Source organism: Plectropomus leopardus, chromosome 10 (assembly GCF_026936395.1).
Source record: "Plectropomus leopardus strain MGB_pleo_1.0 chromosome 10, ASM2693639v1, whole genome shotgun sequence".
In the NCBI taxonomy this organism is placed as follows: Eukaryota; Metazoa; Chordata; class Actinopteri; order Perciformes; family Serranidae; genus Plectropomus; species Plectropomus leopardus.
The window spans coordinates 22,702,493-22,715,619 of NC_142185.1; the positions used below are offsets into that span (position 1 = coordinate 22,702,493).

A 13,127-nucleotide genomic window follows, 5' to 3' on the forward strand; every position below is an offset into this window, starting at 1 on the left:
GGTCAGAAGCATGTCAAACTCTTTGTATTTTCTTATTAACTCTTATTATTTTAGTATTCTCTGTACGTTTTAAGGGCACATCATGTAATGTCTGCCTCAGTAAAAACAATATCAAAAGGTATACTTTAATGACGCTGTAAAATAATGGGGGATCATTCATTGTCAATCAAAATTTATCTGACATATGAAGAAATGAACAACTGTATAAGTTTAACTACAATATGTTTATTTAATGTTTTATTCATGTAATGTCATTTCATTTGAATGAAACAGTTACAACTAACTAATGTAAACTTGTTATTGCTAACTTACCATTAGCAGCTACTGCAGTTAATGTTATGAGATGTGTTTGTTCGTGGGGTAGCCCGGCCCTGTTATCTGTGGTCTAAACAATCATACTAAACAACTAAGCATGTTGAATGTTGTTATAACGTAATAGCGCAATTGTACACATTAACTTCATCATCGTAATAGCCTAGCGACTGTATCCATAATTACACTGTCCTTTGATGTCCTGGGACCCAAAAACACTTTTTTCCACTGACTTACATGACAAAAGAGCTGCCTGTAACTCAGTGCATACATTTTTTTGAGCGTCACAACATTTAACATTTCACCAATCGGTCCAATAACACTTGCAATGTCTAAAGAGCCGCAACATTAAATAATTTTATCACGATTTAAGTTAACGGAGCGCTGAACCAGAAGTAAACAAATCGGGTGGCTGAAGTCTCTTGTGGGTCTGCTCTGTGGGCCACCCAGTGTGGAAGCAGTGCTGATCATCACGCAGTTAATTTTCTATGCAGAAGGGGGAATTTTTGGTTTTATGCACCACTCCGCAGCTTTGATAGGAATGAATGCAGCCCTGCTTTTAGTGCTGTATCCAGTTCTCTTTAAACATCTATGGGTAGGCTACGCCTTGGTGGCTGGTCTTGTTTTTTCTTGTCCTGTTTATTATGGGATGGCAATTTACCTTTTACCCATGTGTGTACCAGTGTAACCATCCTCTGGTGTCTGGTGGTCAATTACATCAAACAATATTGAAGAAAATTATATCTATAATTATCGTTTTAACACTCATTCCCACGCTACATCATGAAAAAAAATCATCATATTTGAAAAACTTTCCAATCTTTTTTTTTTTTTAATTTTAATTACCCAGAAAGCTTTTATCTAGACAACACACATTTACAGAACAATAACATCAGATCTTCATAATATGACTCCACTGAATGTTAGTAAATGATAATATTGAGGAATTATCAACCAGCCGTTGCACCCATTAGCAAACCAGTAATAAATAAAGCATCTGTATACAAACACTGATACAGGTTTACTAAGACTCCCATGTTGGTCATTTTATCACACAACCAACAAACAAATATATCAGCAGAATAGTTTTATGGCTGCCCCTGACAACCATTTGCCTCCCTTGCTGCTAGACTGTTTATCAAGCAGTCGAGGTAATGGGGAAGCAGATCAGAGGGCATATTTACTTAGACCTTGTCAGTATTTTCAAGATTGCTTCAAACTATTCTCGGAGACTGTTTATTCTTGTCTGGGCGTTACTGTATGTACCACAGAGCAGCATCTCTTTTGAGTGCCACTGTGTCTGACCCACCTGATTACTCACTTTCTTTTCCTGCCACTTCTGTTTTATTCTTGTTTCTTTCTTTGGGCGTCTTGTTAAACTCCAATAACCAGATGTCAAGCCTCTTCTCTCCGCCTCCTCTATCTTTTTTCTCTGATCTCTCTGCCTTTGTTCCCCCCTCCCATTTGTTTCATTAGTGGTGTCTGTTTCTCTGTTCTTGCAATCCCCCATCTCTCGTTTTTACTCATGTTTTCCCACACACACACAGGAGCACACACACAGATATGGGTGTGTGCTCGTGCATATATGAAATTATTGCACGGATACAGCTTCTTTTTCTTTTTTCGTTTAGTCATTGCAGGTGACTTGAGGAGAACAGGGACCTGAAACATGCTGATTTGTAGTCTTCACAACGACAATCCCTTAAGAGCCTGAATAGCCAAACATCTTGACAAAGCACTCCACTAGCATAAACCCACACAAAGCACTTCCATTTTCTGGCTTCTAAGAAGGGCTCACAGTCACCACATGGCAATGCAAGAAAGCTTCCCTCGGTATTATTCGTTCAATTCATTTGATCCCAGCCTAGCTTAAATGGTTGACTGCTGTCCATTGTGAACGCTGATGTATTGTACATTCTCTGTTTCATATTATTTATTGTGTATATGCGCGCAGACACATGTCTGTGCGGTTACACCATCCATAAGCAAGTAATGGGGCCTCAAACCAGAGGGAGGTCATGCATTGCATCAATGATAGGGAGGCAAGCAGGATAGCATCCACGGGCAGCCGCACACATCCAAACACAGCTTAGAGAGCTAATAAACAACATACTGGAACTTTTTTTTTTTTTAAACGCAACCTTACGACCTTTATTCCTTGTTGTTGTCATTAATGAAAGTTTTGCAATCTTAGGTCCAGCAATATTTATCTCTCTCTCTCTCGTCCCCACACACTGGTACATATCCAAAAATACTCCCCTAGCTCCTTTTAAAAGCTATACATGTTTATTTCTGTCGATGAGCATTTCCAGCCTGCTTTCTGAAATTATCACATCTTGATGTCTCTGTTGCTTCCCTGCACTTGACTGTCCTTCCCTCTCTCATCTCAGCTGTTCGCAACCATCTGGCTTGAAGTCCGTCTTCTGTTCTCGGTTGTGTTATAGATAGAAGGGCCGGGATGAATTTATTACGGCAATTTTAACTCTGTGCTTGTATATTTAGTGTGTGTGTTATCAAAAAAAAAGAAAAAAGTTTAGTTAGAGGGAGTGCGCCTGTAAGATGGCAGCGTGAAGCTGTTATGTTTACAGTAGCGAACCAAGAATGTGATATGATCAGTCTGAAAGAAGTGCCAGAGGGGTCTCTGGAGGCGTCTGGCTGTGTGAGATAGAGGAAATGCCATCAACGCATGGTTACATGTAAAAGTCATGTATGGATGAGGAAATAGAGGGCAGTCACCTCAGAACAAAAAGCTTGGTTGCTTTAACACCTTTTTCTCACCCATGGGAGTAAATCAGAATTTTAATCACATACAAGAGAACGCTGTTTATTTTCACTTTCATAATAGTGGGCGTAAACAAAAATAGTCTGCTGTGTTATAGCCAGTCCTCCAATAACATTATATGGTATTTTTTATAGATATGTCGGGGGTTCATTTGGTATTTAAGGGACCAAATAACACTTTTAGAAAATGAGTAGTTCTAATCTGCCTCCACATATCCTGACTCTTCTTCTTTTCTTTATTTTTGCAGTCATCGCCGACTCGTTGACGGTAACAGCTCCAGCCCAGACTCTCTCCAAGGTTGAAGGTGACACACTACAGCTCACCTGCGAGGTGTCTCGGACCACACTGCAGCACACTCACTTGTCAGTAGGTTGGTACCTGCGGTCCCCAGAAGATGCGGCCGCAGCACCTCAGGAGTTGGTCACCTTGTCAAGGGACTTTGTCCTGCGCTCCGGAGGACCGTACCGGCAGAGGATGGCAGCAGGGGACCTCAGGCTGGATAAAACCAGCGCTACGGCCTACAGACTCACCATTCACAAGCTGCAGCCGGTGGACCAGGGCCTGCTCTACTGCCAGGCTGCCGAGTGGATTCAGGACACGGACGGCAGCTGGTTCGCCATGACCCGCAAGCAGAGTGACAAGACTCAGCTCCGCATTCAGCCCACTGGTGAGTAAAGGGGACGAGATTCTGTGGAAAAAGAGGGGGGAGGGAGGGGGTGAAGATGTTGCTCTACTCTTAGGTCTCCCCTGTCCTTCTGACAGACGCACACGCATGCATGTGGGCCGGCTTCCTCTGATTGCTGATCAGTATCACACACTAAGCTCATTAGCTTACTAAAAAGGGCTTAACTAAACCTCCACAGACTCCCCACTTTTGTATTTGTGTCTGTTTGATGGGCAACATTACAAGCACATCCAAGAATAATTTAACCAGCTCCAGGCAGTGTGGGTGTTTGACGGGGGGAGACCCAGGGCTTCCATGTATACAGTTTCTCAGGCAACGAGTGGCCTGGAGATCAGACGCCAAAAATGTTTTTTTCAATCGCTCCTCGCCAACAATTACACCATTCTAGTTTGTGCTTGAGTGCTTTAGTGGGAGAAACCGTGCTGGTTTAGTGTGGTTGCCAACTCTGAAGGAGGAGATTGTCTAATGGAAGGGAGGATGGGAATTACCAACTGAGGGAGGGGTGATGGTGAGACATGGGGTGCACGATGAAAGTATGTAGGAGAAAGAAAGAGTTTGTCAGGGTGACTGATGGAGGAGTAGGCCTCATATGATAATGATCTAATAAGCTGTCATCCTCAAGACTTGTGGGCCAGAAACAAAGACGGCTTTACGGATCCTCACATGTACTTATAACCTCCCACCCGACTTGACCCCGTGGCACCCGCTGTTCTGTATTCATCATACATAAAGCATCTCTTTGTATGCTTCCAAGAAAGGGCCACGGAGATGGGTGATAAACCGCTTTGACATTAGCTCAATTACCAAGGCAGCACGCAGTGGCGAGTGTCTCATGCCAGTAAATCACTTCAAAGTGGATCGTTTTGCCTTTCTCCATTAAGCGCCAGATCCGCTCTGGACCAATACAACTTGATGATGCCCCAGATAGTGCTGGGTGAATGAGAAGGAAAGTGGAAACTCAGATGTAAAGCAGGTTTGTCAGATGAGTTCCTGCTACTTCGGGGAGGAGACAAAAGGCACAAAGAGCTCCCCTCTCAGCACCCTTCGTCACTCTCTGTCTTCTCTGTAATCTATAATAGATGGAGGTGTTGTTACGTGACAAAGGGAATACGGCAGAGTCGTGCTGCAGCGGCGTGCAGCTTGGGGTGTGAGCACTCCGGCTTGTGTGTTGATTCATTCCTTCTTGTGTACTCACTTATTGCATGATGCGGGGCACAACTTGCATACCTTTAGGCAGAACTTGTGTATTTGATATTGCACCTGTCCATGTGCATATTTGACAGACAGCGAGAGAGGGTGAAATTTAGAGAGGAGAGGCAGCAGCTCCTCCATTAGGCTCCTATTATAAAAGATAGAGTGAATCTCAAGACAGCCCCATCACGAGCTAATCACCCACAGCCAGCATCAGAGAGAGCAGCAACGGACAGAATCCTAATGTACCTTTCGCTCTCGGATTTTTACCATCTTTTTTCTCACCTCCTCCCTTGTTCCCCACTCTCACATCACCTCTCATTTTCTGCAGTCATGTCTCATCACTGCATTTTTTTCCATCTCCAGAATTTCTCCATCAGCTACTTCCTCTTTACTTGTTCTCTGAGTTGCACTTAGTACTCCTATTTCTAATTATCTCTAAACACTAACACATGCTGGACCTGTGAGGCTGTATTTCATCACTCTACATCCTTTCAGCCGAACTCATCTTGTAAATATGGTCTTAAAAGAGCTCCATGCTGAGTGGTGAGCAATTGTTGTCAAAACAGGTCACAGCCCTCTTAGCTGTGCTCCCCTTCCTTAACAATTAATCCCACTCAAATGTCATGATACAATGTCTTGCTTTCTTTGTTGTAGGTGCAGTAAGTCATCTGTGGGGCTTTCTATTCACTGCTATGACATTATGTGCATCTACAGTATTTAAGCACTTCTGCCATCAGTGATGTTGATTTTCACTGTTAATCAGTACAAAATTCAACGATATTCAATTTCAAGTGTTTTAAAAACTGTGAATAATGTTACAATAATAAATTAATTAAAAGCTACAATTGCAAACTTTTATAAAAATTTTTTTTATATTTGCTGAAACTGTCACTGTAGCCCTTTTAACACAGAGATCCCACGATACTGTCTAGCCGAGGAGTTATTAATTATGCCAGCTTTGCTTTTTTCTACAGAACCAAATAATGCAGGCATAATGCCATTCCCATAGGTAATTTCTAGATAACATGCTGGCATTCTGAAAGCACAAGAGGTGTGGTGTGAAACACAGAAACATTGGCCTCTACTGCGACATACAACAACAACGGCACAAATATGGCAATAACAGTCATTTACTGTCCCTGTTAAGTAGCAGTTGATCTCCGCTCCGCTTCTGCTCGGCAGGTAAGGTGCTCCGAGGCGTCCCCAATTTGCAGATAGTGTTTTTTTTTTTTGTTTTTTTTTTGGAGTTAGCTGCTAACTGCTATTCGCCGCTTTTTAAATATCCTGTCAATGGGTCGCACATGTAACACTTAGTCAAAATGTCACACCCATCCCGTCCATGGTCCTGTCTTGCTGGCTGTCCCTTTCACATAGATGTTGATTTGGTGCTGTTACTACCTCCGCTGCCAGCTTAAAGGGGAACTATACTAATTTTCAGAATTCATATGTTTTATTTCTATGAAGACAGAGCAAAAACTAACTGTGAAAAAAATGGGTGCCAAAGCTCAAATTTGTGATGTCATAGGGTTTAACGTGTGGGGCTTCTCAGTAGACCATTCACTGGAAAAATACATTTTCTGTTTCAGTACTGAGAACACTACAATAGATTAAAGCTTATATGGGTCTAAAAAAGAAACCAAACATACCTTGAGTCCATAAATTCAGGCTCCTATTCATTGTCTATGGAGCAACTCCGGACTTTATTCCCTATGATATCACAAGTTTGAGACTTGCTCCTCTGGTTTCTGGCTTCATCGGAGAGCAGCTCATGTTCACAAATACTTTCCTGGACCAGGGAAATAACACGCTGGAATTCCTAATTTGGATGGTGTATCCCTTTAAAGGTTAGAAAGCTTTGTCCTCTCATTCCATGATTGTACCTTTTGTTAAAAGCAGCAGTGAACAGGCAGTTTGAAAGAGGCTTATATGCTGATAGTAGCACATTGCTCCGGCTGGTTGGAGGTGCTTGATTTTTTGCTTGAGGTTTTCCAGTATGACATGCAGGACACAGACTCTCATTTTACAGCTAAAGAGCACACTAAAATATGTTTCTGAGAACATTTGAAGTGAGAAATAGGCAATGCAGTAACAGAATCTCAGTTCACATTTGATCAGTGCTACTTAGTTTTACAGTCTGACTGCAGATTACAAGCAGTGATTGACATGATTGACAGCTGCCTTAGAGACTCTTCAGCTCTTTTTGGTTCTTTCTGCTGCGGCGGATTCTTGCAAATGCCATTAGATGCACTTCGAGGAGGCAGAGGAACTTAATTTTCTCACAGATCATCTGTCTCTCACTGTCAGGATATAGTGACAGTTTCATCAAATGTGACAAAGCTTATTTTTCTGAAAGTTACCAGCTCAGCTTTAATACTTGTTTTATGATGGATTGACTGATGAATGTTTCAGATACACATTCCCAGCTACACCACTACAATTTATATGCTGTTTGCCTTTAAGTAAAACGCAGCTCAGCGTTCCAGTTCACTAGTCTGTATGTTACTGCATGTGTGTGCATGTCAATATTTAGTGTGTGGGTGAATTCATATGTTTTGTGTTCGTGTAAACAATATCCCTCTCCCTCCCACCATAATATCCCGCTGTCTAACGAGCTCTATACCAACGGCAGGCTTTGAACTTTTCCACATGAGTGTGTTTCTCAGGAAGTCTGTTTAAAGTCTTTGTAATTACAGCTCGAGGCTACCACCTCACTGAGAGGCAAAGCAGCAGTCTCTGATACATACCATGCTCATCATCGGGAAATCATAACAGCAAATAACTCTGAACTGGCAGCCATACACACACACACACTCACACATACAAGCTCAGCTGCACATGCGCAGACAGCAAGTGTAATGTGGCCAAGTGGAAGAGCTAGCACTACCAGTGTTTACTCTGTCTGTTCTGTCTTAGACTGTGCAGGAGGAGGAGGAGAGCGCCTGACTCTGTTTGAGACTGCTGAAGAGAATTTTAATTAGATGTGTTTTTTATTGCAGAGGTGAAACCAAGGGGGGAGAGGGAGCAGAGCTCAGAGTGATGCACCGTGTGACCTCAAGCTTCTCTAGTTTCTGTTCTCTCTCTCCCTCCCTCTCTCTCTCTCTCTCTCCTCCTCACTAACTGATGCTGTTTTATTGCCCCCCACCTCCCCATGACCACCATAGACCCAACCTCTACCACCCACCCCCTCTCAATTTTCACAACCTCTCTCACTTTTTCAGCATGCAGTTTCTGAATCCCAGACTGTGGATATAAAGAAAAAGGAAGCAGTGTTTTGCATTTCAATTGTAGCCCACATTTAGACATCAGTCTTGTTTTAAACATCAGAGAAAAGTTGTTTGGGAACACAACAAATATCACCTTCTTGAAGAGATCTTCCCCACACCTACGCAGCTACAGTACGCTCTTCTCATTCTGATGCTTTATTTAAAATCTAGTGCTGTATTCAAGGGTTTTGTACATTTGCTGGTGTTGGATAACATTCTTATCTTACTAAGCCTCAATGATGTGCAACATTCAAAAGGGGATTTTCTTTTTCGTTTCATATATCAAAGTTATATCACTGACTTTTTTGCAGCCATGTGACTACATTTCTGATTGTTATACTAAACGTTCCTCTAACCTTGGTGTTTTTCTCTGTTTTCTGCAATTTTTTTCACTTAGATCGGGACTTCAGCATCCAGGTGAGCACGGAGCGGCGGTCCTTCACGGCCGGTGAGCCGCTGGAGCTTCGCTGCACCATTGAGGCCCAGAACGTCCCAGAGCGCTTCTTCTCGGTGTCGTGGGTCTTCAGCAGCTCACCGGTGGCCGTGGTGGGCCCCAGTGCCGTGCCTGTCCTGGGCCCCGATTACATAGCCCGTGAGGCAGCTGGCCACATGACCGTGCGTAAAGAGAGCCCCAATGTGCACTTGCTCAAGCTGCAGCACCTACGCCCTGAAGATGCTGGGAAATACATCTGCCGTGTGACTGAGCGGGAGAAGACGCCCACGGGAGACTTCATCGACCGCAGCAAGAGGTCCCGCAATGTCCAGATCACAGTCCAGCCGCTCAGTGAGTAATAATCTGTTCACGAGGCCACTGGCTTAGTTGTCTTGTCCTTAGCTGTCAATTACACTAAGAGCGATGAGCTTCTCATAATAACAGTTTTATCTTCATGTAGGCAGCATGCAATGTCATGCTGTGCGCCTCTCCAGCATCTCCCTCTATCTCTCTCTCTCTGTCTCCCCCTCTCTCTTTCTCCAAGGTGGCCTATAACAGATAGCTGCACAGCCTCTATTGTTAACTGAGAGCAAGAGGGGAAAGGATGATGCTACTCTTATTCCTGATGTATTTTCTGTTTGAGTGGATTGCTAAGGGATAGTAATGCAGCATTATGGTCCTTTCAATTCCCCTGGCTTAGCTATGAGGGGAAGGGAGGGGGGGGGTAACACTATAGTAGGATAATGGAGAGCAGAAGAGTCCAGACTCAAGGAGGCTGAGCTAACAGGCATGAAATTAAAGCGTGGAGAAAGAAAAGAAGCAGAGAAAGGCGCCCAGCTCTCCAGGGCTCTCTAAGTGGCTCCCCAGGCCAAATTAATGTGTTCTGCTGGGGCAGACTTCTTCGGCTGGGTTAAGCAGAGCTGACTGGTCGGGTCGTGTCAGGGTTGCAGCTGACCAATGCAAAGTTACAGTCAAACCTTCAAAACCCATGCTCACAATCCTGTGACCGTTTTTTTTTTCATCTCAGTGGAGGCAGGAAACTCCCCTTGCACCAGTGTGGGTCATTTTGCCTCGTCCCCTCTTCTCTCTGTACCTCCATGTCTCTGAGGACTGCAACAGTGTGTGGAGCCAGCTGCTACCAGCATAATAAAACATAATAACCACAGAGTAGTATCTCCTCTCAAGCAGCCAGCGCTACCTTATCCTGACCGCTCGGCACCCCCTGCTAAATAGGCCCAAAACAATGGCCCCGAGCCTGCAGCAGTCTCCAGGGAGCCTCTCTGTATGGGAGGTTTTGTTTTTCCAACAAAAGACCTTAATGCCCCATAAAGGATGTTTATAGGGTTTACACAGGATAATGGCCATGGTTATTGGAAGAGAACTTCCATGAAATACAGCAGAAGTGGTCGGGCAGGCATGTATTTGATGCAAAAAGTCTCCCGCCACCCACCGACCCACCAACCCACCCACCCACACACACACACACACACACACACACACACACGCACACACACACACACACACACACTCAATTTCAAGATGTGCTTTATCACTCTAATTGGGGGAATTGGGCGAGAGTTGGTAATAGGATGTGACAGGGGTTAAAGTTGATGAGTCAGAGGCAGGCAGAGGTGACGGGAGAGGAAAAACGGAGGTAAACGCTTGTGGCAAATCGGTGTTGATGGATGAGTTTACCTGTGCAGTGGGGAGGGGAGAGAAAGCGTAGATGCCACACTGAATCTCTGTCGTACAGATAGAAAGGACAAGTGCAAGGGTAGGGGAAAGAGAGAGGCTATATATACTCTTATAGAGAAGAAATGCATTCTGAAGTACAAAAATAACAAAGAAGAAGGAGCTGGTGGGGGGGATGTGAAAATTAGAAGAATGAAGCTCAAAGAGAGAAAAGGGAAAAAGTTTGACAAAAGCAAAACTGTGTTAAAAAAACAGACAAGGAGGACGTATGTATCTGCTTGTATAAGTGTCTAAAGTCTCAATGTAGAAAAGTGATACAATACAATATGTTCTTAGCTATGAAAAAAGAAGTATCAAGCTGTTACAATGAAAGACTGAAAGGAAAAGGATGAAGGCTTTTCCCTTTGTTCATTTGAGCGTGATAGAAGTAAGAAGCCAGTTTATTCTATATTCACAGAGAGCTCATGCTTATTAGGAGGGCCGGCGAGCTGAGAGGGAAGCAGCAGAGCTTGGCCTGAGGGGAGAATAAAAAAAAAGTGAGAAACCTTAAGCCACATCCCCAAAAGACAGCAGCACAGGCCCCACAGGGATGAGAGCGCTTTTGGGTCAACCAGAGCTCCATGATGTTTGATGGACGATGAAGTGATGAGTCGAGATAAAGCAGAAAAACAGAGGAGAAGAGCCAGTAAAGACTTTTATCTTCCTCCTCTTCTGAAGTGCAGCTGAGCTCTGTGATCTGAGGCTTCTTCCCTGCCCCCGTGTGGACTTGGTCAACAAACCACACAGGGTTCAGACACAGAATCTAAACCCACACACACAAAATTCACCAGGGCCTCCTCTCTGGCTGTCACTCTGATGTGCCTGAGGCCAGTTACAAAACCACACTATGGTCCTCCCACATGTGCACCAGCACACACACACACAAGCATCCAAACACGCTTGCACGGCACTTGCACAGGACCGTGTGATACTCTACTCCCGGGAACATTCTCAGCAATTTGTTTTATTGCCCTTGGCCTCCTGTACTCTCAATGTTTTAACACAGAAAGTGTGATACTTGTTGTTTCTGGGATTCAGCGTTAGAGGGAGTTGAGATTTTGAGGAACTTTTTCCTCTGACGCCTTTCATCTGTCCCATCTCACCTTCATGTCTCTCCCTTTGTCTCATCTCTTCCTTCTCAGAGAGCAACATCACAGTGACATTGTCCAGCAACTCTTCGGAGGTGCTCGAGGGCGATGTGATCCAGTTGACCTGCTCAATCCACTCCACTACAGGCCCGCTGTCAGTTGTCTGGCAGTGGGCAGACAAGCAGGCAACTGGTGCACCCCAGGAGGTGGCCTCTGTGGATCGTGATGGCACTGTGTGGCACAGCCCCGCCTACAGAGAGCGCTCCAGTTATGGGGAGATCCGCGTGGAGAAGGTGCGAGCTGACGCATTCTCTCTGTCCCTGTATAATGCCTTACCTGGGGACGAAGGCCAGTACCGCTGCACAGCCACCGAGTGGCTTCAGACAGGCACTGAACCAGAGCTAACATGGGAGAAGATAGGAGAGAGGGCAGCCACCAAGACCGTCACCGTCAAGACTGTTGGTAAGTTACTGCAGCCTAATCTAACCTCAATATGGCGCACATATGATTCCACCAGAATATGAAATTAGTGAGGCACATTGTGGTGAAGCGGTGAAGCGGTGCTGTGGGAACAGCAGCCCCCCCTGTCAGCTAGAGTGAAACACAGCAGATGAATAATTAGTCCTTTTTAAAAAAATTTTTTTTAAAAATTGATAAGTTATTTTTGTTCAAGAGCTTTAGGATGCGTTATTCTGTTGTGGTTCAAGTGTAAAAAAAACTGCTAAATTTAAGGTAAAAAATACAATATATATGTTTCTCAAATTCAGTGTCCTGACATCACTGTGTGCCTTTGCCTGAGCTAAAGGTTTAGAGTAGCTACTTAACATAATTATTTTAAAAATAACATATAATAACATATATTCTCTTTAGATCTGTAAATTTTATGAGATTAAACTTTTTCATATTTGCTGAGACTGTCACTATATCCACACAGCACTAAATGAGACAGATAATCTATGAATCTTTCCTCTGCCTAATCAATTTCCTTGTGGCGCTTCTAATGGCTTTACCACGCCTGAATGAAAACGACCAATCAGAGCAGAGGACTGTCTAATTTACCTGTCAATTATGTCAATTATTGCTTGTGAAGGCAGCACTGATCAAATATGAATCAATATTTTGGTACTGCATTGCCTACTTCTCATTTGTGACCAGCTGGTGGGCGGTCCTTAGTGCTTTGGTCAACTGTAACCAACATGGTAGCCGGGTCACAAACTTTGTCATTTTACAGCTAAACAGTACACTAAAATGTTTCTGAAAACATCTGCGGTTAGAAATAGGAAATTCGGTATAAGAATATTAATTCATATTTGATAAGTGCTGCCTAGTTTGACAGTTTGACCACACACATACAGTGATTGACATGATTGACAGCTGCTTCAGAGACTCCTCTGCTCGGATTGGTTGTTTTTGGTGCGCCACTGTAGATTCTAGCAAATTTGACATTTGACATATGACATTAAGTCATTTTCGTTAAAGTTAAAAACTTAACTTTATGTAGTCCACAAGAAAATGAAAAAAACACACAACTAATATATGCTAAATGGCTGAAAAGGACATGGTATCCAGCAGTGATCAGGCTGCATATGTTATCTGTACATGCCCAGGTACACCCGTTCTCATGCTGCTTAAGTAAGTG

At 43.7% G+C, this 13,127-nt stretch overlaps 1 protein-coding gene across 1 annotated transcript in view; it reads left to right on the forward strand.

Moving 5' to 3' along the window:
- The window catches only part of igsf3 (immunoglobulin superfamily, member 3), a 93,453-nt gene that overhangs the window by 53,764 nt on the left and 26,562 nt on the right, over positions 1–13,127 (forward strand). The window contains exons 3-5 of the mRNA XM_042494995.2: positions 3,342–3,761; positions 8,634–9,020; positions 11,543–11,950. Of these exons, the coding sequence (XP_042350929.2) occupies positions 3,342–3,761; positions 8,634–9,020; positions 11,543–11,950 (1,215 nt within the window). The remainder of the gene's footprint in view (positions 1–3,341; positions 3,762–8,633; positions 9,021–11,542; positions 11,951–13,127) is intronic.